Here is a 25,417-nt window from a genome sequence, read left to right as displayed (position 1 = left end):
ATTACACCGATTGCTTTCAAACTTTCCCACGGTACATCACACAAATACTAGGCTAATTGTGACTGCACTCTGGCCAAAGTCGAAATTTCGGCCGCGAACCTACAGGTCACACATAGCACCTGCACGTCATTGACATATTGTAACTGCTTTTTTGCCAACCCCCAGCTGCGTGGCGTGCTCTCGCGAGATCTCACGCGATCCCGTTTGAGGTGGTAAGGCATAAGGCACACTGAACCAAACACACACGTGGAATCGGAACACATAGTGTTGCATTACATCTCCTTTCCTTCAGAATGAAAATCAAGTCAAAGATTAAGTTTGTCCGGACGTTTTATATTTGCTGGTACCTGGCAGTGGTTCCATGCTGACCCTGAACGAAAGGTGGCCGCTCTCTCATTACCTTATCATGATGGAACTTCTGCTTGCTCTTCTCCATGTCAAAATGTAAACCTCATGAAAGCTAAAGGATTTTGGTGCAAGTAAGATGCGCTTTGCCGACAGCTTGTTATGTGGTCTTCTACCCATCAACAACTGTGCAGGGTGCAAGTGTAGTCCTTCTAGGTGAGTGGTAATCAGCAGTAGTTAGTTAAGGGGAAGGGCAGTTATCTTACATGGTGTCAGAAGTGGGATATGGTGTTTCACAAAACACGGAACCAATATTATGGTAACCAACACAGTACATCTATATAAATAAAGGAGGAGTGTCTGTGTGTGTGTCTGTCTGGATGTCCGCTTATAACCCAAGAACTACACATCGGAGAAAAGTTTTAGACACAGATTCGGAATCAGCATAAAATTCCGGTGGTTAGAGGCTACTTTTTATTTTAATATCAATGCTTTAAAAAAACGGGCCAGCTGCAATTCCACTTGAGGCCACAGCCAGAGAAATTTCCGACTTTTGACGAACCTTGGCCAGGATGATATTAATGAGGAATGTTTTTCCTGTCCCGCCAGGAGCATCGAGGAAGAATATCTTGCCAGCATCATCATCAACACTCTTCAGGATAGAATTAAAGGCTTGCTGTTGGTCCTCAACCATTCTTGGGACATTCTGCTCGACAAATGTGGTCAGCTCTTCCATGTTGTAGTTTGTGGCGGTGCTATTGCCCCTTTCCGATCCCATGACGCATTGCGGTTCCGATTCGCGATAAGGTCTATGTGCTATCACCGACACTTTTTCACCTTTTTCATACCTCTTAATCAGATTTAACTTATCTTCCATCATAACCACATTACGCTTGGAAACACTAGCATTATCCTTCTTCGGACCAATGGCCAACACAGACACAGTAAAGGAATACTGTACGTCGCCTCTGTTTTGAATGAGAACCAGCAGTTGCGCGTACGTACAGTATACTGTACGTACATTTATATATATTTTTAATGTGCTTTTTATTGTATTTTAAATTGTTTTTTAGCTTCTTTTATTGTTAATTTATGTACTATTTTATTTGTTAAAGATATTTTTAAGGAAATTTTTTTTTTCACGTACGTAGGAGTGACGTAAAGCCGCACATAATGACGGTCGCTGCCCGGTCATGAAAGAAATTATGATTCTCTTGACAAAGTGACAGATGAAGATCAGGCAGTAAACTTCCCAACTGAGTTTCTCAACAGTCGTCAGCCTCAAGGACTCCCAACACACAGGTTGATTCTCAAGGTGGGAGCACCAATCATGCTTCTAAGGAATCTTGATCCACCAAAGCTGTGTAATGGAACACGATTGACAATCCAGAAAATGATGCCGCATGTCCTAGAGGCAACCATCCTCTCAGGACAATACAGAGGAGAGAAAGTATTCATTCCAAGGATACCACTTATTCCACCTGACCTTCCATTCTCCTTCAAGAGGATTCAGTTCCCCATCAGGCTATGTTTTGCTATGTCCATCAACAGGGCGCAGGGGCAATCAATGAAGGTTGTAGGCCTGAACTTCACAGAACAAGTGTTTGCCCATGGCCAGCTGTACGTGGGCTGCTCGAGGGTTGGAAAACCAAGCAATCTTTATGTCTTGGCACCAAGTAAGAAAACCAGAAATGTTGTATACCCAGAGGTTTTGAGAAATTGAAAATTGACAAAACGTCATGTAGGAAATGTACTGTGATATTGCTCTAAAATATACATGTTCTTTTCATCATATATTTGTCTTATTCTTATTCAACCCGGGTGAAGCCGGGTACCTCAGCTAGTTACACATATCCAGCACCAGCGGTGATACAAACAGCAGATGACTTTGTTGTTCTTTGTGTTGCCATAGACGTGATGTTGAATATCCGTGCCGCAGTTTTGTAAGTTTTACGGATTGTGGATCCACAAGACCGCATGGGTGAAATGTTTTTGATATATATCGAATACTAGCAGGAGTACCCGCCATTGCCGGGATGAGGGGAGGGAAGCACGAGAGGGAGGGGTAAGGAAGGGAGTGAGTGAAGTGGAAGGGGAGGTGGAGGTGAGGGGGAGAGTAAGAGGAAAGTTATACTACATATACATCTTTGGGGGGGGGGGGGGAAGTGGGGTGGCTTTGACAGGCCCCTCCGTTTTGGGGGAGGGGGGAAGGGAAGGAGGAAAAAATTTCCCCTGCAAAGGGTGCTTCATAACCTCAGTGTTGCACAGGTAAAAAAGGATATTGTAATACCCTCTGCCACCATCACCAGGTGGCGCTACACGGTACATATTTACAAAGAGAATTTACGCCCCTCTCCCGGTCCCCCACACCCCCGAATAAGGCCACGACCACATGGCCTATGTTACCCCCCAGACAAAGTTGTATTTGTATTTGTACCCCGAGTAAAGTATAAAAGCGTTTATAGCAGGAGTACCTGGTGTTGCTCAAGCTAAAAAGAAACATTAACATATTTGAAATAAGGGCAAATATAATGGAAAAGCAATTACATCCAAATCAGAATCCATCCCAAATGTCAAATCATCATTTCCCCTTTTCGGTGAATATCTGCTGCTGAATGTGTCGTTCATCACGTTTCTAAGTTAAGTATGATGATGTTCAGGAAGAAGAAGAAGCCTTACCACCAACCGCTTCCGGAATTGTTTTATTATTTGTGTTCAAATGTCTGGTAATTGTTTTGTATTTATTTATGTGAATGTGTACTTGTATAAAACTGTCATTAATCAAAAAGGCTTAAGCACTATAGAGCAATTTTTAAAAAATCCAACAAAACAAACTTTTTTTTTTTCAAAATATAGATACAGTATATATAATATATATATATATATATATATATATATATATATATATATATATATATATATATATATATATATATATATATATATATATATATATATATATATATATTGTTATGGTTTTGAGAACCCCTCACTTGTAAATAATTCCTGTAAATAATATTCCATCATTTCAAAGGTCGCACCCATAGTTAGTCCATATGCAACATGTAGGACACCATAGGAACTTCTCAGTTATTTCCTTAGTCTGTGTTTAGTTAAGGCTGTGTTCCCAATAGTTGCATCTGCGTTGCATTAATTAAATAAGAATAGGTTCCTTTCATTTTCCAGCCTCCACACCCCCAAAAGCTACCCTACCCAAACAGGCGCAATCCATCTTGGCCTAGCATTTCGGCTGCCACTAGTCAAGGAACACGAGGTAGGCCCGAAAAGGGGGGGGGGGGGGGGTGGAGAGGCGTTGAGGTGAAGGGTCACAGCATTGGGGGACGGTAAGGGCCACCAGCCAATCAGGGCTGAGGTGGGATGGCCTGGTAAGGGCGTGGCTGGAGCTTCCAGAGGGTTCGCTGGGCTTGCCTATATAAGCGCGTACGCAAAGCCCTCAAGAGGACTGTAAAGAGAACTGCGTGGGGAGAGCTCGAACAGAAGAACTGCGCGAGGGAGCTCTACTGTATTGGAAGAACTGTGCAGGGGACCGCTGCTGCTGGAAGGACTGCGCGAGGGAGCTCCTTTGTGAGAGAGAACGGCGCCACAGACACCTTGCTTATTGTACAAGAGAGATCTGCGCATACGGACTTGCGAAGGAACCCCTCCCCCCCCCCCCCCCCCCCCCGCCATATGTAAGGTCCGGTCGCGCACCAACGATACGCACTAGCTGCCTGCCAGGGTTTTCGCCATGGTATGAGGTGACGCCTGGAGCCGGATCCCATCGCCTGGACCATCTGCTTGGACCTTCTCCTTACCACTACCCTCCTGTGTAAGTCTGTCTGTTTGTCCTGGGGTTAAGTAAGACTGTATAGATAAGCTTGCCCTGTGTCCTTTTGCTCTGTATATTGCTTTCGTTTCCTCTTCTTTGGGTCTTGTAAATAATTAATAAACCCATATTTGTTCTTTCTTTACTCTGGTTTCCTCTCCATTCGATCGCTTGCGTCTTTTCTCAATTGAATACCTGTGGCACGATTTCGGAACCGCTCAGGATCGGGTTTAGTTTTCCTGTTAATGGCTCGGGCTTCGGATTGCTTTACCCGCTTGGCAATTTCCATCTTCTCCATGGTCCGAGCGGGAGTTATCTCCCTGCTTTGCGGTCGGATTGGCACTCAGGTATTTGGGACTCCATTGACCAATCACCCTGGCCAATCTCGGCCAGAAAGGAGCGTTATAATTTCCAGGATTGGGGGACGGCCAGCTTAAAAGACAAGGGGATTAACCCCCCCCCCCCTTGGTAAGGGGAGCGCCGACCCCCCGAATCAGCAACAATATACCTAAAACACTTCCAGGCACTTACTGATGAACCTCTGAAAGTTTGACGAAGATAAGTTCAGCAATCTCAGAAAAATGGCGTCACAGACCAATGGCTCTCTCATATAGTAGAAGATATAAAGCTCTTTCTAATCACTGACTCACTGATTGATATTAATGTTTGGTACCTTCCGGATGACCTAGAAAGCTGAAATTTGGCGTGCCGGAGGACATCGAAGCCGGTTGACCAGGAAAAAATCCACAGCACCGTCGGAAAGCATCCGTAAATGAAAATGTATGTAAAAAAAACATAAACATATACATAAACAAAAAGAAAACAATCAATCAATATATTGTAATTGGCTGTTTGTCTGTCTATCCGTCCATTACGCTATCTCCTACTAAACGAGTAAATGGTTGTGTAGAAATTCATCAAACTTGGTAGCTGTGATCACCACATGGCAAGAAGGTGGGTGGTTCGTGTGCAGCTACCCAGCTGCTGTTAGCATCATTTTTCTGTGGGTGCGTCTGCCGCTGATGCAATGCCTCTCTATACTGCCGCTGATGCATTGCCTCTCTATAACCAGTATCTGGTACTCATTTTGCCGACCTCAGAAGGATGACGGGCTAAGTCAACCCCACCTGGCGTTAATTCAATGGGATTCAAACTCAGGACCTTATGATCCCAAGCCCATATCCCTAACCATTAAGCCAACACCAGGTGATGGCAAGAAGGTGAGAGGGCAGTACCATTTTTGGCCTCGCCCCATGGGCGGGGTCAAAAGTCGAATACTAAAAAGTGCAATTTTGGCCATATTTTTAAACACGTGGAGATTTGTGATGGCTGCCATTGACTTCACTCTAGTTAAATTTGAGCTTATATTTCACTCATTGCAACATATGTAATACAATTTAAAGTCCAAACATGTTCAGAAGTTACATGTAAAAAATACAAATGGAATTCATGAGTAAAAACAAACCATGTGACCTATGATGTCATACATTTAATATTTCAATACAAATGGGTCATATATCATGTGCATGCAATTTCAGATTTTTAGGATAAGGAATTCGATTAAAACATTTTTGGCTGGTATACCACTTCACCGATGATGTCATCATTATCATACTTTTGTTCCGCATTGGGAGTACTTGACAATGTGCCAAGTTTCAAATTTTTCCATTCAGCGGTTTCCAAGAAATACGTTTTTAATTATTTGCGTTTATTCCAAGATGGCTGACATACCACATGACCTATAACGTCACAATAATTGTCAAAAACATTCTGCATGGGCGTCGCTCCTACCCTGAAAGTTTCGTCTTAATCGGACATGTGGTTGCTGAGCATAACGAGGTTCAGCCCGGACAGACGGACGGACAGACGGACGGACGGACGGACAGACAGACAGACAGACAGACAGACAGACAGACAGACAGACAGACAGACAGACAGACAGACAGACGGAAGGAAGGATGCAGGATGGAAGGATGGACAGAAGGAAGGATTGAAGGACGGACAGAAGGATGGACGGACGGACAACCCGTAAACATAATGCCTCCGGCCACCTTTGCGGGCGGAGGCATCTATATTATAATAGCCGTAGATGATTCTGTCTGTCTGTCTGTCTGTCTATCTGTTGGGTGTCTGTCCGGGGTGTGGCTTACTCGGTTTGCAGAGTAGCTCCACCCATAGCTCCACCCATTCTGGGAGTGGCTATAAACAAATATCCACCATTTTATTAACTCGCATAGCTTTGAGTCCTGTTTTGTAGGCCCGTGGTGTCTTGCTCTCCCCCAGTTTTATTTCAAATCAAATTCGATAAATCATTTCATTTTTCACAGTCGCTAACATAGTTTTTGACTCGGTTGAAAAAAAACGGGAAGAAAATCCGATGAAAGTTGCCGTTTATAGAACGAAATGAATTCTCAAAGGCCTGTAACTTCAAGGCCATTGAGTCTCTCTCACGCCTTTATCTCCAATCTAACTCACCATATGATTTCATTTTTATCGATGGTTTTACTTTTAGACTCGGTGTCAGCAATAATTGAGAACAATCCACACACGCGGGAAAATGCAGAGATATATTTTTTAAAATCGCGTCATGGTGTATCATACACCGCCCAACATGACACCGCCGGCAATGTGTCGATATATATTAAAAATTCGCTTTTGCTTTTCCGTTATGATATATTACTATTTCGTTTGATGATAGTCGTCACAAAAACGTCAACAATGATGCCGACATATATTTCTTCGTTTTTATTTCATTCAACATATTAGCCGGAAGTAAAATATGTTTCAGGAAATTACCATTATAATAGCCGTAGATGATTCTGTCTGTCTGTCTGTCTGTCTATCTGTTGGGTGTCTGTCCGGGGTGTGGCTTACTCGGTTTGCAGAGTAGCTCCACCCATAGCTCCACCCATTCTGGGAGTGGCTATAAACAAATATCCACCATTTTATTAACTCGCATAGCTTTGAGTCCTGTTTTGTAGGCCCGTGGTGTCTTGCTCTCCCCCAGTTTTATTTCAAATCAAATTCGATAAATCATTTCATTTTTCACAGTCGCTAACATAGTTTTTGACTCGGTTGAAAAAAAACGGGAAGAAAATCCGATGAAAGTTGCCGTTTATAGAACGAAATGAATTCTCAAAGGCCTGTAACTTCAAGGCCATTGAGTCTCTCTCACGCCTTTATCTCCAATCTAACTCACCATATGATTTCATTTTTATCGATGGTTTTACTTTTAGACTCGGTGTCAGCAATAATTGAGAACAATCCACACACGCGGGAAAATGCAGAGATATATTTTTTAAAATCGCGTCATGGTGTATCATACACCGCCCAACATGACACCGCCGGCAATGTGTCGATATATATTAAAAATTCGCTTTTGCTTTTCCGTTATGATATATTACTATTTCGTTTGATGATAGTCGTCACAAAAACGTCAACAATGATGCCGACATATATTTCTTCGTTTTTATTTCATTCAACATATTAGCCGGAAGTAAAATATGTTTCAGGAAATTACCGAGATATTTCTTCGTTTTTTTTATTAGTTATGTGCGCATACACTTTAAATAGGTTTATTTGAAATCTTTAATTTTCCACAAACATTCCACACACGCGGGAAAATGCAGAGATATATTTTTTAAAATCGCGTCATGGTGTATCATACACCGCCCAACATGACACCGACGGCAATGTGTCGATATCTATTTTAAATTCGATATATCATTTCATTTTTCACAGTCGCTAACATAGTTTTAGACTCGGTTGAAAAAAAACGAGAAGAAAATCCGATGAAAGTTGCCGTTTATAGAACGAAATGAATTCTCAAATGCCTGTAACTTCAAGGCCATTGAGTCTCTCTCACGCCTTTATCTCCAATATAACTCACCATCATGGTTTTAGACTCGGTGTCAGCAACGCGGGAAAACGCAGAGATATATTTTTAAAAATACACCATATCACCGCCCAACAGCCAACAAGTATCATACACCGCCCAACATGACACAGACGTCAACATTTCGACATTATCGCTTTTTCTTTAAACCGAGCCGAACCGAATAAACCGAGTGAATTCACCGTTTACCTTTGATGACAGTCGTCACAAAACGACATATATTTCTTCGTTTTTATTTCATTCAACATTTTTAGCCGGAAGTAAAATTACCGAGAAATTACCGAGTTCAGGAAATTACCGAGACATATTTCTTCGTTTTTTTATTTATTAGTTATTTGCGCATACACTTTAAATAGGTCTATTTGAAATATTAAATTTTCACAATGTAATTTACTTGCTATTTGTCATTTGATAATTATGAGACACTTCCTATTGAGGATCGTGACAATTCATGCGGTGCGTGGAAACTTCCATTTCCAAAATGGATGAAGAACGCAGCCCTGAACAGGATGCAGCAAGAAAACGAATGAGAAGGGCGAACGAGTCCGTCGTCGAACGTCAATGCAGACTTGAACAGGATGCAGCCAGAAAACGAATGAGACGGGAGAACGAGTCCATCGACGAACGTCAATGCAAACTTGCGGGGTCACCCGTGGGAATCCCTCGGGCATGGACGTGTGACATTTCGACATATTGAGTTAGATGCTGCACATTCTTTTTACAAAATGGTTACTGGCAAGTCATCAGATCCAGAAATGGTGTAAAAACCACCGTTTAGAGGCCATTTTTCCCCGCAAAGCGGGGGTTTGCCTTTTCGGGGACCGTGGTAGTTGTTGTTTTTTTGTCCCCTTTTTGAAGCAATGTTTTACGGCCGGATGCCCTTCCTGACGCCAACCCTTTTTGCCGCCTTCAACGACAAACAGGGAATTACCAGTGAACTGGTACTCAATTAGCCGACCTCGGAAGGATGACAGGCTGAGTCAACCCCCCTGGCGTTAATTCGGCGATCGACCGAGATTCGAACCCAGGATCCTAAGCCGGCACCCTAGCCGCTAGCCCAACACCAGAAATGGTGTCATGAACACAATTTATTTACGCACAAGCACAAAAGCAAGACGGGCCGATTTCCGATTCCGACGGGCCGATTTGGAGCAAGAAAAAGAACGAGACGGGAGAAAAAGGAGAGAAACGAGACGGGGAAAGCCGATTGGAGAGGCGAGTGAGGCGCGATTGGAGAGGAGTGTGAGGCGCGATTGGAGAGGAGTGTGAGGCATGATTGGAGAGGAGTGTGAGGCGCGATTGGAGAGGAGTGTGAGGCACGATTGGAGAGGAGTGATTGGAGGGGAGTGTGAGGCACGATTGGAGAGGAGTGTGAGGCACGATTGGAGAGGAGTGTGAGGCGCGATTGGAGAGGAGTGTGAGGCGCGATTGGAGAGGAGTGTGAGGCGCGATTGGAGAGGCGTGTGAAGGATTGGAGAGGAGAGGAGTGTGAGGGATTGGAGAGGTGAGGGATTGGAAAGGAGAGGGATGTGAGGGTTTGGAGAGGAGAGGAGTGCTGGGTGGAGAGAGGAGAGTGTCAGGTGGAGACAGGAGAGTGTCAGGTGGAGGCAGGAGAGTGTCAGGTGGAGAGGAGTGAGGGGTCACATATTATGTGAAATAAATAAATTGTGTTCATCACACCATTTCTGGATCTGATGACTTGCCAGTAACCATTTTGTAAAAATGAATGTGCAGCATATAACTCAATATGTCGAAATGTCACACACATCCATGCCCGTGGGATTCCCACGGGTGACCCCGCTAGTAATAAGTATTCTGCTTTAATTTTACACCAAGTCACTCCCCTCAACGTTGGCAACCACGGAAGTGACGTCATTCTCTGAGGATGAAGGTCAGCCGAGAAATTAAACAAATGGTCTTTTCTCCTCCCGAAAACAAGCCAAAGAGTTGAAAAAAGCATTCAGAAAAGAAAACTATGATTGGTGGATAAAAACGGTAAAAGCCACACGACTATTGGACGGTGTAGCAGGAAACTAGATACATCACAAGTGGATTGCCATCTTTCGTCTTTCGTTCTTCGTCGTTCCTCCGCCCTCCAGGTCGAGTAACACGTATAACTTCCGTGGAACACAGTGGACGTCAGAAATTCCGACCAATTTGCTCGTCATAAATAGATTTGTCTTAAATGTTGAAAGGGGAAATTAGTTAAAAACCCATCAAATATTCACACATCTACATTTCTTTGTTCGGTACGTTTGTTCGAACTTGCATTTCATACAGAGTAATTATTATAAATCGTCATAAAAGTCTTCTTTTGAGTTGATTCTCTTTTACTTATTAGGTATGAGTTGTCATAATACCTTAATCAATTCGTACAATGACACAAGTCGGTGGGATTAATAAGGGTGTATTATTCACGCACGTTAGCTCATCTTGTAAATTCTCTGTCTCACCGTCTTTCGCCGTTCAGTCGTTATTCGTTAGAGTTGAAGGTAGAATACCCAGGTTCCGTGGTTTATTATATAACATTTTCTTACACTAATTTCATAATGAACAGTCCTTCTAAACTGCACTTTTAGACTCAAGAGTCAAGACCTACAGCTACAATTCCAACAGGCCAGGCAAGCAGAGGTCGCTACTCATGCGAAGGACCCGTCCGTTTCGTGCGGACCTCGTGTGTGGTGAAGTCGAGCGATATGAAGGTGAAGAAGGAAAAGAAAGAGAAGGAAGACAAGGAAGATGGTAACAAAGTCGAGGAGTCGTATGACGATGGAAATGTAAACGAAAGGACATTTGAGGAATTGGTGGAGCATGTGAGTTGCATCGCGAACCCGTTGGCAACGCGGAAACTCACGAAACGCCTTTACAAGATCATCAGGAAAGGTGAGAGGGCTCGTTAGAATTCACCTTTCATCCAGTGTCACGTGACGTAGAGAACGCGATGCCGGACGAACATGTAATGGGGAATGTGATTCGAGTCAAATTATCGCTTTTGTTTTAACAAAACATATCCCCAATATATACGCTGTGTGTATATATATATATATATATATATATATATATATATATATATATATATATACATATATATATATGTATATATATATATATGTATATTATATGCAATATAATATATATAGATATACAGCATTGGCCTACACGGCTACACCCCCGAGGAATGCACACTTCCCTGTGCACAGAGGAATGCATAGTTGTCTATCCTGGTTTTGAATCCCGACCCAGGTGTAAACTGCCATCCTGGTGTTTCTCAGGTAGGGTCATTAATCAATCAATGTGTGTGCCGTCCCTCGGATGGGCGTTAAACTGGTGTCCGTCTGCTCGCATTCGTTGGACGTTACAGATCCCTCCTTCGCGAAGAGTAGGCGAGCTATCGCCGGCACCCTGAACAAAAACAAATTCCTGCCCTAACAACTACTAACTAGGAAGGCAATAGCAAAAACCCAGTAATCAGTATGTATACATACACACACACACACACACACACACACACACACACACACACACACACACACACGTCAGGAGGAGAGGGGCCATGAGGTCAGGGGAGAGGTCATGAGGTCAGAGGGAGGGGTCATGAGGTCAGATGGAGAGGTCAGGGGGAGGGGTCATGAGGTCACGGGGAGAGGGGTCATGAAGTCTGGGCAAGTCTCCCCTTTTTATATACTTTGTTTGCTTGTTTGTTTGATAAATGTTAGCTCTTTCACGAGCCTCGACTCTGTATACAAAAAAGAAAAGAAAAAAAAGAAGTGAAAGGTGGTCATGAGGTCAGGGGGAGAGGGGTCGTGAGGTCAGAGGGAGAGGTCATGGGGAGGGGTCATGAGTTCACAGGGAGAGGGGTCATGAAGTCTGGGCAAGTGAAAGGTGGTCATGAGGTCAGGGGGAGAGGGGTCGTGAGGTCACAGGGAGAGGGGTCGTGACGTCTGGGCAAGTGAAAGGTGGTCATGAGGTCAGGGAGAGGGTTCATGAGGTCAGGGAGAGAGGGGTCGTGAAGTCTTGGCAAGTGAAAGGTGGTCGTGAGGTCGGGGGAAGGGAAGTGAGGTCAGGGCAAGTGAAGTGAAGTGAGGTCAGGGGGAAGGGATGTGAGGTCAGGGCAAGTGAAGTGTGATCATGAGGTTAGGGCGAGAGAGTTTGTGAGATCAGGGGGAGAGGGGTCATGAGGTCAGGGGAGAGGGTTTGGGAGGTCAGGGCGAGTGAAGAGGGGTCGTGAAGTCAGGGGGAGGGTTGGTCAGGTCATGCGCATTGTGGTTTGAAGTAATAGCTGGTCTTGTACGTACAGGGCAATGCATTCAGAATCGGTCCCCCCCACCCCCTCTCCCCCACCAAACTCCTTGCAATTATTTTTCTTGCGCAAGTTGAGGTTCATGGAAGTGCAAACCTTCAGAAGTTTGAAGATTACTGGACCTATGGAGCAGGAGGGAAAAACACACACACCCATTGGCAGGAGAGAAGAGGTGTACGGGATCATTGAGTCAGGTTTAGTTCGGTCGTGGGTATTGGAGAGGCTGTGAGAGGGAGAATGGGCAGCACTCTTGAAATACTGAGGGGAAGACCATGAGATGACAGACACAAGGAGTCAGTTCATAGACAAGATAAAGGTTGGATGAAGGAATGGTGGTGACCATAAAACTTTAACTTGGGAGGGGAACTAGGTTTGGGTTTCTGGATGAAGACACGTGTCATGTGGTTGGGCGATGAGTGTTGCGGGTTTCTGTGAATGGGCACAGAGTGATAAAGTGATAACCTAAACACTGCAATGCCTTTTTAACCAAAATACTGATATGGATAGCCGGCTTAATCCAACCATCCCCCAATATGTCACACAATAAGACATTACTCACATGTGAAACGCCACCACTTAGTTGTTGCGTTGAACCAAGAACAGAGCCGGGGCGCAGAGCCGGGGCGCAGAGCCGGGGAGCAGAGCCGGGGAGCAGAGCCGGGGCGCAGAGCCGGGGCGCAGAGCCGGGGCGCAGAGCCGGACGCCGCCATTTAGCTATGTTGGATTTATAACGTCGCTTAATAATGACGACTTGTAAACAAACGCGCCTCTTACCATAATGCTTTGTCTTTTACAGCAGCGAAGCAGAAGATGCTCCGAAGGGGTGTGAAGGAGGTTCAGAAATATATCAACAAGGGTGAGAACGGGTACGTTATGAGCTTGTGAAGGTATTTTATACCATTTTGTCTTGCCCTCTGTTGTTCTACTTTGCCGTGAACCTTGAAACCGATTGATTAATAAAAACCTGATTTGTTTTTATATTTGATAACATGTTAAGTGCAAATTGAATTTCTAAATCGGCGCTTCTTGCGAATATTATTGTTGAATTAGGAAACCATTAAAAAGGTTTAAGTTGTTCCTTTAAAATATTCCCATGCTTTGATTCTTTGATGCAATCTTTGTTGTTTACATGGTTGAGGCTTGTGGAAGAATGAGAGCAGAATTAATTTCTTTAGATTTTAGAGTGAGATCAATGGGAGGGCAAGGAACATGTGGTGAACAAGCTGCGCACAAGCTGAATGAAGCACAGCAAGACGAGGAAGGGGAAGGTGGGAATGAAAGAGAAAAGGAACGAGCCAAACTCAAATTAACGAAAAGAGGAGGAGGAGGGGGGGAGGATGATCAGGATAACCTGGAAAAAGGAAGTGCTTGGGGATGGGGTAATTTGCGGTAGAAGAGATCATGAGCGGCAGTTAGGTGTGACTGGGTATGGTGGGTACAGAGAGAGTGGATGGGGCATAAGTTTTCCAAACAAACACAGAATTGAGGCATTCGACCTTCTCACGAGCGGAGTTGGCTGTGGTTCCATTTGAGGTGAGGGGAGGGATCGAAGGGGAGCATTATCCAGAGACAGACTTGACAAGATGCCACCAGATTTTAGAGATGATGTTTTCTGGCTCTCCTGAGAGTCGACACACACATTTTCCGCGATTTGTGGAATGATCTTCGGTTGGATTTGCCTTCCAGGAGAAGAATAAAAACCACCTTTAGAGGCCATTTTTCCCCGCAAAGCGGGGGTTGGCCTTTTTTGGGGACCGTGGTTGTTGTTGTTTTTTGGTTCCCTTTTTGAAGCAATGTTTTACGGCCGGATGCCCTTCCTGCCGCCAACCCTTTTTGTCGCCTTTTACGACAAGCAGGGAATTACCAGCAAGCTGGTACTCAATTTGCCGACCTCGGAAGGATGACAGGCTGAGTCAACCCCCCTGGCGTTAATTCAGCGATCGACCGGGATTCGAACCCAGGATCCCAGGATCCTAGGATCCTAAGCTGGCACCCTAGCCGCTAGCCCAACACCAGGTTCCAGGAGAAGAATGAAAGTTGTTTTAATATCAGGGTATATAGGAGAACAGTCGTGAAGAGCAATGGTTGCTTGCAGTCCCTGCCAGTTTGTCCGAGTGTACTGCCAGACTCGCTGGTGCTGAGGCTGTTCTCTGAGAATGGCCAGAGAGATGTTGACCTTCACAACCACGGAATCAGATGAGCCAATTGTGGCAGAGGACAAGGAAGATACATTGTCATGAGGTACGAGCTTAGCAGAGCTTAGCAGAGCTACAGCCCCCCTACTTCGCAGTGGGATTTCACTGCAGCCAATATCAGGAAGATAATCTAATTCTCAATTTTATAGACCGTTCCACCCCTGAAAGGGGACATCCATGGGCGTGAGTTTTGGGGTTGTTGGCCCTCATCAGCATAGAGCAGTAGCTCCTCCCTCAAACTCCTGGGGAGGAAGGAAGTTAAACGGGGAGGAAAGGAAGCTTATAGGAAGGAAGGTAAACATCTAGACATAAAACTATATGCTAAAGTTTGAAGTGAGATTGTATGCCAGAATGACCGACTGTATGGACACTCTATTGATGTGGACCCATCATTTGATTTGCAGAGCTTCTCCTCGGCTAAAAGGGTTGAAACCTCCATGAACAATGGAACCTAGCTAATGATCCAGACGGTCCGAAATTCGGTCACTGGCCTACAAATGTAAATGTTGTTACTTTTGGCGTACAACTGTTTTAGTCGTCGCTATTCATTAAATGGTCGTAATTGTTGAGAAACAGATTTATGGGGAGAAAACGTACGTTTGCGTGTGTATTTCTGCGCCTTTGTGTATCTTTGCAATCAAATCTGAGGGAATCCCCATTGATTGTGCAGGATTGTTTTACTTGCGGGCGATACACAGCCTGTGGATGTCATCTGCCATCTGCCCATCATGTGTGAAGACAACAACATTCCGTACTGTTACATTCCAGCGAAGCAGGTATTTCTGATTTGTCTACACCACTTGTGGTCACTTTGGATTAAAAATTACGAATTTGTTACCTCCGCCACCAAAGGTGGATAGAGGTTATGTTCTCACCCCTGTCTGTCTGTCTTTCCGTTTGTCTGTCTGTCTGTCTGTCCGTTTGTGAACAAAATATCTCAAAACGTTGTGGACGAATTCGGACGAAATTTGGCAGAGATGTAGCTTATGCGACACCGACGAAATGATTCGATTTTGGTGAAGATCAGGATTCGGATCCGGCTACTAGAATTTTAAAAGTGAATCTTTACCATTGGGAGAGAGGGCCAAAAACGATACACAGCAGGATATCTCAAAAAGTTATGGATGGATTTGGACGCAACTTGGTGGACCGGTTGGGTGTCTGACAAGGACGATTCGATTCAATTTTTGTGAAGATCTGAATATGGATTCGGATACGAGTATTATTTAATTTTCAAGTGATTCTTTACCATTGGGTGATGGGGCCAAAAACGGTACATAGCAGGATATCTGAAAAAGTGATGGATGGATTTGGACGAAACTTGTTGGACAGGTTGTGTGTGTGACAAGGACGAATCGATTCAATTTTGGTGAAGATCTGGATCCGGATCCAGCTCGTAGAATTTTTAAAGTGATTCTTCACCATTGAGTGATATGGTCAATCAGGCAGAAGTATGCTCTCTACTGAGTGCCGTTCTAGTTCCCTGTGTTATCATTATCTCCCCTCCTACATGGAAAGGAAATATTGTTTTTACTCTTTCTTTCTTTCCAACATTTAAATCGCACACCTTTCCTTCATTACCGTGCACACGCAAAGTGAAAAGCAGGCTTTAGCAATTGGTTCACTTTGCAGGCCTGCGGATTTCACGGAAACGATCGTTACCGGTAGCGTGTCGGTAACGTGATAGCAAAAATACGGAACCGAAAGTACGTTTCCCATCGCAGAAAGGCGCAGTGTAAGGCAAAAAGATGTAGTATTTACCTTCACGTGTGATTTTCAGCTAACTATTTTAGAAGTTGAGTATTATTTCCAACAAAATTAGGCCGTTAAAGCAGATAGCATGTAGTTTCCCACATTCAGGTTCGCGATATGACTTCCGCTTTGATGGACATGCGCATCGGTCTCAATCACAGACTTCCTTTTCAAAATGGCATCCGTTGCTTAGCGAAAAAACCTCGAAAATGTTGCCTTAAAAACATCACGAAAATTGTCATTCAGCGACGATTTTGAAGCGGAATGCGATGGGGAAGGCTTGGTCACATTGCTTCGCTGCAAATAATAACAAAACTTTATTTCATAAGGGTATACACAATCAAATTGACAGAATTTGCTCTTCTCTGATAATAAACATCAACCTCAATAATGAACATGCGTTAATTACATTGCATACATGTAAATGACAGGATTTATTATTGGAGACTACATTTAAAATTTTGTATTACAAATGTTTTACTTTACAAATTCTAAAGGAAAAAAAATCGTTTCCCATTAGGTTTGGGCACGGAACCGGAATTTTGTTTCCCATCGGTTCCCATAAACTTAAATCATGGAACCGAAAAACGGTTACCGATGAGATCTGAAATCCCCAGGCCTGCTTTGTCTGCCTGTCTGTCTACAAACGTCCGTTTATGAACGAGGAACAACTTGATTTCAATTGAATGTTATATTTTGAACATTAATTGGAAAACGAACAATTAGTTTAGCAGTGCTTTGGCTCTGAGTTAGTCCCGATCGTGCATGTGCAGAGAGGAGTGAGATAATGTTTTTATTCTGCCCACCTATCGGACGGTCAAACAAAATTTAAAATCATTCCAAAGATGAAGCTTACTGATTTAGCGACGTCCTAAAGGACACAAACAGGCACGAATAACTAACGTAACTTGTTGTTTTTGTTGTGTAGCCCCAGACAGTTCTCTCGAACTAGCCAGCGGCACGGAGACAGCGGCTCGATCTCCCAGGAGCAACCCAGATATCCCCCACATCCACGATGGTGTATCCCCGCCTTCGCAAAGTCAGGGCCACGACAGAGTTAGAGAGAGAGAGACAAGAGGGAAAGGGCCGGTCCATCAGGACTGATCAGCACTCTGACTGTGATCACGCTGCCCTGACGAATCCAGACAGCAGAGAAGAATTGGGAAGATTTGGCCCCAGACTTGCAATGCGGGGATCCAACCACCGTGAAGAGGCGGCCGCAATAGTAATGTAGCATGTTAAATAAGGTGGTGTAAAAGACGCTGCATCAACGGCAGTAAACTCCTGAAAAAGCATTTTTCTACAACCTTTAAATTCTTTATTTTCTTCATATTTAATTAACGGTTTCCGAGTTATGTGCAATAACAACTCTAGCCTCTCATAGCAATCATGTATTAATTAAATACATGGGCACTGTAGAACACAAATCACCTTTTTGCCACTTTCAAAACACTTCTTTTTACCAGTACCTAGGAAAACCTTTACGTCATCACGACAAATCAAATTTACCGCTCACAGTCCCCGCCAAGTCCTTGTTTCTCAAGACTGCATAGGGTTTTAAAGGTGTTCTGTGTACTCTAGTTTCTGAGGTAATTCTCTTCAAATATGGCATGAAGAGCCTTGGTCCAATACATTTCCGACATTCCCTGGTCCAATATATTTCTGAAATCCCTTGGTGCAATATATTTCTGAAATCCCTTGGTCCAATATATTTCTGACATTTCTGAAATCTCTTGGTTCAATATATTTCTGACATTCCCTGGTCCAATACATTTCCAAAGTCCCTTGGTCCAATACATTTCCAAAGTCCCTTGGTCCAATATATTTCCAAAGTCCCTTGGTCCGATATATTTCCGAAGTCCCTTGGTCCGATATATTTCCGAAGTCCCTTGGTCCGATATATTTCCGAAGTCCCTTGGTCCGATATATTTCCGAAGTCCCTTGGTCCGATATATTTCCGAAGTCCCTTGGTCCGATATATTTCCGAAGTCCCTTGGTCCGATATATTTCCGAAGTCCCTTGGTCCGATATATTTCCGAAGTCCCTTGGTCCAATATATTTCCGAAGTCCCTTGGTCCAATATATTTCCGAAGTCCCTTGGTCCAATATATTTCCGAAGTCCCTTGGTCCAATATATTTCCGAAGTCCCTCGGCCTCGGTTCAATATATTCACCACTTTTTCCATTTTCTTCTCCATTCCAATTATAAGGGGTGAAAGGTGAAACACGAAGCCACACATTGTGCCATTTCCTCTTATGTGAGTCGATAGAGAGGGAATGTGGCACAAAGGTGCTATCGGCCATTCCTTATAGGGATGCAGAAAAACAAAACAAGAAAGAAAAAAACATTGAGGCATATATTAGTCTGGTAGACCCCTTTCAATTTTACTGGGGACAAAGGTCAAAATTGGTCGCAAAATATGGAGTCTTAACCTACTGAGATTATATATTTAAAGCAACGCAGACAAGACTTGGCACAAAGAAAGAAAGTCGTGTGGGCAAAACCCACTTGAAAGTTATTTCACTGCCTAGGTGGGCGCTGATTCTCTTTACGAGCAAAGTACCCATTTTTCCGGATGTGGTATTTCCCTCAGAATCACGTATGGGGTAATTAGGTTTCCTCTGCATTTAAATGCAGAGGAATACCTATTGTTTTTCCGAGAGTTTATTATTATTCTTCCGCCTGATTTTTCACCTCCGAAAACTTTAAAATCAATGTTCTCAGAAACTGTTGGTCCGATTGACACGAATTTTTCACCAAGTGATTGGCTAGACATATATAAAAATTTTTACTGCTAATTATGATGTCATAGGTCATGTGGTATGGGCGCCATCTTGGAAAATATCTTTAACTTTGGCCCTCTGTATTTCCGAAATGGCTCAATGGAAAAAATTGAATCATGGCTCATTCTAAAGGACTCTGCAATGGGACCAAAATACATGTTTATATAGGATATTAAAAGCGCTTAAGTTTCGAAGTTAGAATTCGACAAATAGACCCCTTGATGCCACGAATATGATTTTTTTTACATGACCTTAGTGAAAGAAAATTCAGAATGCAAATTTTTTTGTCATACGTCACATGGTTCAGCCACCATATTGTTTTTGGTGAAAAACACGAAAGCCACTTTTTCTCCAACGGCTGAACAGATTGAGCCCAAACTTTGCATGCAGAATCGAATGCCCATGACGAACAAAACGCTCCCTCTCGCATTACGACGTCGTACGTTGCATCGTTTAGGAGTTATGACGTTTTTAAGCATAAACCTTAAATCCTATCTCCTCCCTTATTTTTGAAGATATCGAGTGGAAACTTTACACAAACGTTCCCCATGTGGGGAAGTCAAAACATTACTCGGGAAGTTTCGATAAGTCACATGGTTTGGCTGCAATAAATGATTGAACGAGAACCTTAAAAAGCTTCTATCTCTTGAACTGCTGCATTTATCAACAACAACAACAGGCATTTTAAGGCCATTTTCCGACTAGAAGATTTAATATAATGTAGCTCTCACCAAGGGAAATAAGTGTTTAAAATTTCAACATGATTGCTTGTACGGCCTGGAAGCTAGAAGTCGGTATTCTTGAAAGAAGAAGAAACGCAACACTTTTTTTTTCTCAGGCCATGTAACTCATTGTGGCACTGCTATTTTTCGGATTTATATCCTTTAAAAATAATTTTCTCTGCAATAGTTGGACCGATTGACAGGAAATTTTCACCATTGAGTGCCTTGGCCTGCATAATATTTTAATGGTAATTATGACGTCACAGGTCAGGTGGTATGGGGGCCATTTTTGAAAAACCGAAAAACTTTGCACCTCGATATCTCCAAAAGCACTGCACAGAAAAAAAATGAGACGTCTCATTGTAAAGAACTCTCCATGCAGAATAACTTTTGTGAATGATGATGTCATAGGTGCTTCCATGATGACGTCACAATTTGACAAGTAAAAACTTAATCCGATCAGGATGAAATTTCGTGAGCATCATCTCTGTATAAATTGATGCAGAAAGAAAATTATAATGACGTCGTAGGTCACGTGGCACAGCCGCCATATTGTTTTAAGTGAAAAGGCTGAAAACCCACTATAAACCCATTTTCTCTGAAACGACTGAAGAGATTGAGACCCAACTTTGCATGCAGAATCGCATACCCATGACAAACAAAAAGTTCAGCGAGCATGACGTCATAAGTCACATGGTTTAGGAGCTATAACGTTTTGAAGCATAACCCTTTAAAACCCAGTTCTTCCCTCATTTTTGATCATATCGAATGGAAACTTCACAATTATGTTCCCAATGTTGGTGTGCTAAAATTCCCTTTTGGAATTTGCGATAGCTCACATGGAATGGCAGCGATAAATAATTGAACGAATATATTTTAAAATTTATATTTCTTGAACCGCTTCATTGATAGACGCCAAGCTTTATAATAAAGTAGAAGTCACGAAGTGGAACAAGTGTACAAAATTTCAAGATGATTGGATGTACGGTCTGGAAGCTAGAAGTTGTTATTGTGTGAAGAAGAAAAAACTCTGCATGACCTTCTCCTGCCATGTTACGGATTGTGGCAGTGCGATTTGTCAGGTTTATTTTCTTTAAAAATCTTTTTCTCTGCAATGGTTTGACCGATGGACAGGTAATATTCGCCAAAGGAGCGCTTTGGCATCCCTTCTGTCAGCATTAGTTCATGGATCTTAAGCTGGGCCTAACATCTGTTGACATTAGTTGATGGACGTTAAGCTGGCCATCCTGTCTGTTGGCATTAGTTGGTGGACGTTAAGCTGGGCATGCCTTCTGTCGACATTAGTTGATGGACGTTAAGCTGGCAGTCCCGTCTGTCGGCATTTGTTGATGTACCTTAAGCTGGGCATCCCGTCCGTCGGCATTGGTTGATGGACGTTAAGCAGGCCGTCCCGCCCATCTGTTGGCATTGGTTAATGGACGTTAAGCTGGCCGTCCCATCTGTCAACATTAGTCTCATCAGGATAAAATGTATTGAGCACCATCTGGGGATAAATTAAAAATAAATAAAATAATGTGAAAGCGGGGTTGTATCAAAAGCGGGGTTGTATGAAAGCGGGAAGGTGGAGGAAACCGGTCATCACTGCCAGCAGTTATAAAGTGGCAGTTCTAGTTGTAGACGTAATTATTCTTCCAGAATTGGTACATTTTATTATACTTGCAATACCAGAAGTGGGTGCTATATGATGGCCAAATTCCCGTCCTCGCCTAATCCGAACGTCAGGCATGGCCAGCCGCTTTGTGAAAGACTTGGGCCAATCTTCCCCTGGCCAACCTCACAACAAGGTGGGAATAATTGTGGCCTTTAAGAAGAAGATTGTTCTTTACCCACTACACCTCACCCGTTCACTTGGGTCATGGTTCAGGTGTTATTGTTGGCAGTAATGGTGACCGGTTCATTGTCTCATGAACTACAATCTCAGAATTTCCAGTGAGGCAGATGATTTGGAGAATTAATTCACAATCCTCGGCTACCGATATCTTTTTTTTTGTTGTACTCAAACTTTTGTCCACCACCAAATATTAGCATTTATGAAGAATCTGTCATGCTTGAGAAACTAGAACGGCACCCGGTAGAGCGCATTCCTCTGCCAGGCTGAACAGTTTACGTTTTGTATCCTACTGATAGGCCGGATCTGCATGTGGACCTGAACGAAAATATAATCGGCTTGTTCTTGTCACTGACCCAACTCATCCACCAAGTTTCGTACGAATCCATCCACAACTGTTTGAGATATCATGCTATATATATCATTTTTGGCCCATCTCTCAATGGTGAAGAATCTTTCTTTTTTTTCCTTTTTTTTTTTTTGGTATACATAATCGAGGCTCGTGAAAGAGCTAACATTTATCACACAAACAAATCAAACAGACAAACAAACAAAGTATATAAAAAGGGGAGCGGTCGACGAGATGGGGAGAGAAGGGGAAGCACATAAACACAACATTTGAGAGCAGGGACGTCAGGAATGTGTGGGAGGGAGAGGGCTTGGGGGGAGGCGGCGTGGGAAGGGGGTGGGGGGTGGGAGAAGTATAAACACAAGGACACCAAGGACTTCCAGGAAAGAAGTCTTCTTTGTAACTTAGAACTTCCAGATCTTCACTTGTAAAACAAAATAATAATAATTGATATTCATATCCAGATCTTCACCAAAATATAATCAATTTGTCCTTGCCACACACCCAACCACTACCAAATTTAATCAAAATCCGTCCATAACTTTTAGAGATATCCTGTTCATGGACAGACAGACGGGGGTGAAAACGACCTCCGTCCACCTTCGGTGGCAGAGGTAATTAGAGTTGTTTTCCTTACTGAAGTAAGTTAAAATTGTTCTACGTGTCACCAAATGCACTTTTACAGTTTGAATCTCATATAGTCTGGTTTTTGTTTTTACACTTTGAATATCCTTATCTTGTATCCTGTATCTTATCTCTTATCTTCCTATAATGGAGCAAATGTGGATGTTATCAAAACTACAAAATTGACGTGGTGGAAACAGCAGCACCTTCGGTGGTAGCCAGTATTACAAATCTTTCTCCTTTATCTGATGATATGGAGTGCATGTTGTGATCAAGAAATATTTTTGCAAAAATTATAAAATGCATTTCCGAGATTGTGCAGCAGCACATTGCCTCCCGAGCGTGGGCCAAAGGAGGCCCTTGTTCGCCCGGTGAGGGCGGTCGTGCCCGCTCGCATAATTAGGTAACCTCCAACTCTATACATCTAAACAATGTTTTGAAGCCATGATACTACACCTTTCATTAACGGATCATTTTTGCTTCTCACCACTAGGATCTTGGGGCTGCCATAGGCTCCATGCGCCCCACGTGTGTGCTGCTCATCAAACCTCATAGCAACTACCAAGAGGCATTTGACGTCTGCAAAAAGAAAGTGGAAGAGCTCCCGACGCCTTACTGAAGCTCCTCGACTGTAAAAATCCTGAGGCTTTTCGGATGCCCCTGCATTGTCTCGCACCTGCAGAAACGCGGTCCCTTTTCAAAGCTCGATTTTTATTTCATCCCACACAGGTATTCCGATCCTGCGGTGCCAACCCCAACAGTTCTATTGGATTAACGAGTCCGAAGCACGTTTGAGGTTGTCTTACTGTTCTTTTACATCATGCGGATTTTATTTCGACAAATCGATGTAAAATGATCTTGAGGTTTTTGTAAAATGCAACTTTATCTGTTAGTTTGCCGTGGTCTCGACTACTGGTACTTTTCTCATACATCCGTTCATCAATACAGGCTCTGCTGAGCATCTATTACATACATTTGCCTTATGTGTAACGTACCAGGTTATTTCACACTTGTAAGGACAATGTCATATTGCAAAAGAAAAATAAATGGGGAAAGATTTGTTCATACTTTTCCAGAGTTCTTTGAACTGGTCATGGAAGCAGCTTGAAAGGGATGGCACTACTTCAACAGGTAGCCTGCATTTCAATCGTAGGTACTCAAATTGTATTTTCGAACTTGTGAAGGTACAAGCTACTGTCATTAGTGGGTGAAAGGGAAATGCAAGTCGTTGTATATACTGATATAAGGACATATAATGTTGCACATCATTTGATATGTAAAGTTTTTATTTTAATCTGTATGAAAGACCCTGTTATTGTGACCCCTTGATGAATTTAAGGCTTTTTGGATTTTGTTTTGTGCATTCCACATGAATTATGCATTTTTATCGTGAGCCTGCAATAACGTTTGATAAAGTGAAACAAACCATCTTTCTGAAGTGTTGGGTATATAGATTTGCATCAGCCGTTGTGGTATGGCCTAAAGGTATGCACATGTACCTCTGAGCTGTCTTGCTTGGGTTTGAATCCTAAACCAGTTATAAAATGTCATTATGGTGTTTCACAGGCACAGAAAGCCTGGTGTTGGATTTACGGGTAAGGTGACTGGCTTGAGATGTTAGGGTCCTGAGTTTGTGCCCCCGTCGTGGGTTTGTTTGACTCAGGCTGTCATCCTTCTGAGGTCGGCAAAATGAGTACCAGCTGACTGGTAATGGGCAATCACCTAGCTACTACTAGAGAACCCACATAGCTGTGCCGCAGACCTGCTTATACAGTAGTATATGCCGTCAAAGACGAAATATTGAGAAGAAAGACATGCATCGAGGAGGACATGCATGTCTTTGGCACTCAATGTGCCCGTGGCCAGTTTCCAGCAATCTAACTCCATTCGTCACTGTCTGACCACATCAACCGCCAGGGTTATGAGCACATTGGTAAACAAAGAGATTACATCTAAGGATACCATGGATTCACGCAAAGTATTGACATGGGCATTGAGGAAGTTAGGAGTGGAGGAATGGTTGATCAGAGTAGTGATGGCAATGTACAAAAGAGCGCGCACAGCTGTAAGGACGAAGGACGGGAACAGTGGTGAGTTTGAGGTGAAGGTGGGAGTGCATCAGGGGTCGGTACTAAGTGCACTACTATTTGTAGCTGTGATGGAGGTGCTGGCTCAGAACGTAAAGGAGGGTTTACCGTGGGAGTTGTATGCAGATGATCTGGTGTTGATTGCGGAAAGTATGGATGGACTGAAGGAAAAGATGAACACGTGGAAGGAATGTATGGAGACAAAAGGTCTGAAGGTGAATATCGGAAAGACGAAGGTGATGGCAAGTGGTAAAGCATGTGGTGAGGTGGAAAGAACTGGGAAGTGGCCCTGTGCTGTGTGTAGGAAGGGTGTCGGAGTGAACTCCATTCAATGTACAATGTGCGCTGAGTGGGTTCATCAAAAATGTAGTGGTCTGAGAGGGTCATTAACCAGTGTGGCAGCTACATTCAAATGTAAGGTGTGCACAGAGGGAGCTGCAGATGGAGGAAATGTTGAGTTGGATCTTGGAGACGGCGTGAAGCTGGAAGGTGTGAAAACATTTTGCTACCTCGGAGACATGCTGAATGGAGAAGGTTGATCAGACTCGGCAACGGTTGCTCGAGTGAGATGTGCATGGAAGAAGTTTCGGGAACTGAGTGGCGTGCTGATGATGAGGGGAGTGTCGTTGAAGCTGAAAGGAAAGGTGTATGCTGCATGTGTGAGAAGTGTTATGATTTATGGGAGCGAGA

At 43.4% G+C, this 25,417-nt stretch overlaps 1 protein-coding gene across 5 annotated transcripts; it reads left to right on the top strand.

The window, feature by feature from the left end:
- Positions 1–169: 169 nt before the first annotated feature.
- On the top strand, positions 170–24,070 carry NHP2 (NHP2 ribonucleoprotein). Of its 5 annotated transcripts, none has more exons than XM_078773781.1 (6): positions 170–212; positions 955–1,067; positions 10,653–10,949; positions 13,163–13,232; positions 15,232–15,337; positions 23,134–24,070. In XM_078773781.1, the coding sequence occupies exons 3-6, from the start codon at positions 10,763–10,765 to the stop codon at positions 23,257–23,259; spliced, it is 489 nt and encodes a 162-aa protein (XP_078629907.1). In that variant the 5' UTR covers positions 170–212; positions 955–1,067; positions 10,653–10,762; the 3' UTR covers positions 23,260–24,070. The 5 variants fall into 5 exon arrangements, with proteins under 5 accessions (XP_078629907.1, XP_078629904.1, XP_067967294.2 ...); XM_078773778.1 differs by having other exon boundaries at positions 177–212; positions 10,688–10,949; XM_068111193.2 differs by lacking the exons at positions 170–212; positions 955–1,067 and adding an exon at positions 10,079–10,315 and having other exon boundaries at positions 10,646–10,949.
- Positions 24,071–25,417: the final 1,347 nt, after the last annotated feature.

This window comes from Myxine glutinosa, chromosome 3, assembly GCF_964187855.1.
Source record: "Myxine glutinosa chromosome 3, kmMyxGlut1.1, whole genome shotgun sequence".
Classification (NCBI taxonomy): domain Eukaryota; kingdom Metazoa; phylum Chordata; class Myxini; order Myxiniformes; family Myxinidae; genus Myxine; species Myxine glutinosa.
Note: the sequence above shows the minus strand (reverse complement) of the source record. Positions and strands in the feature narration are given on the sequence as shown.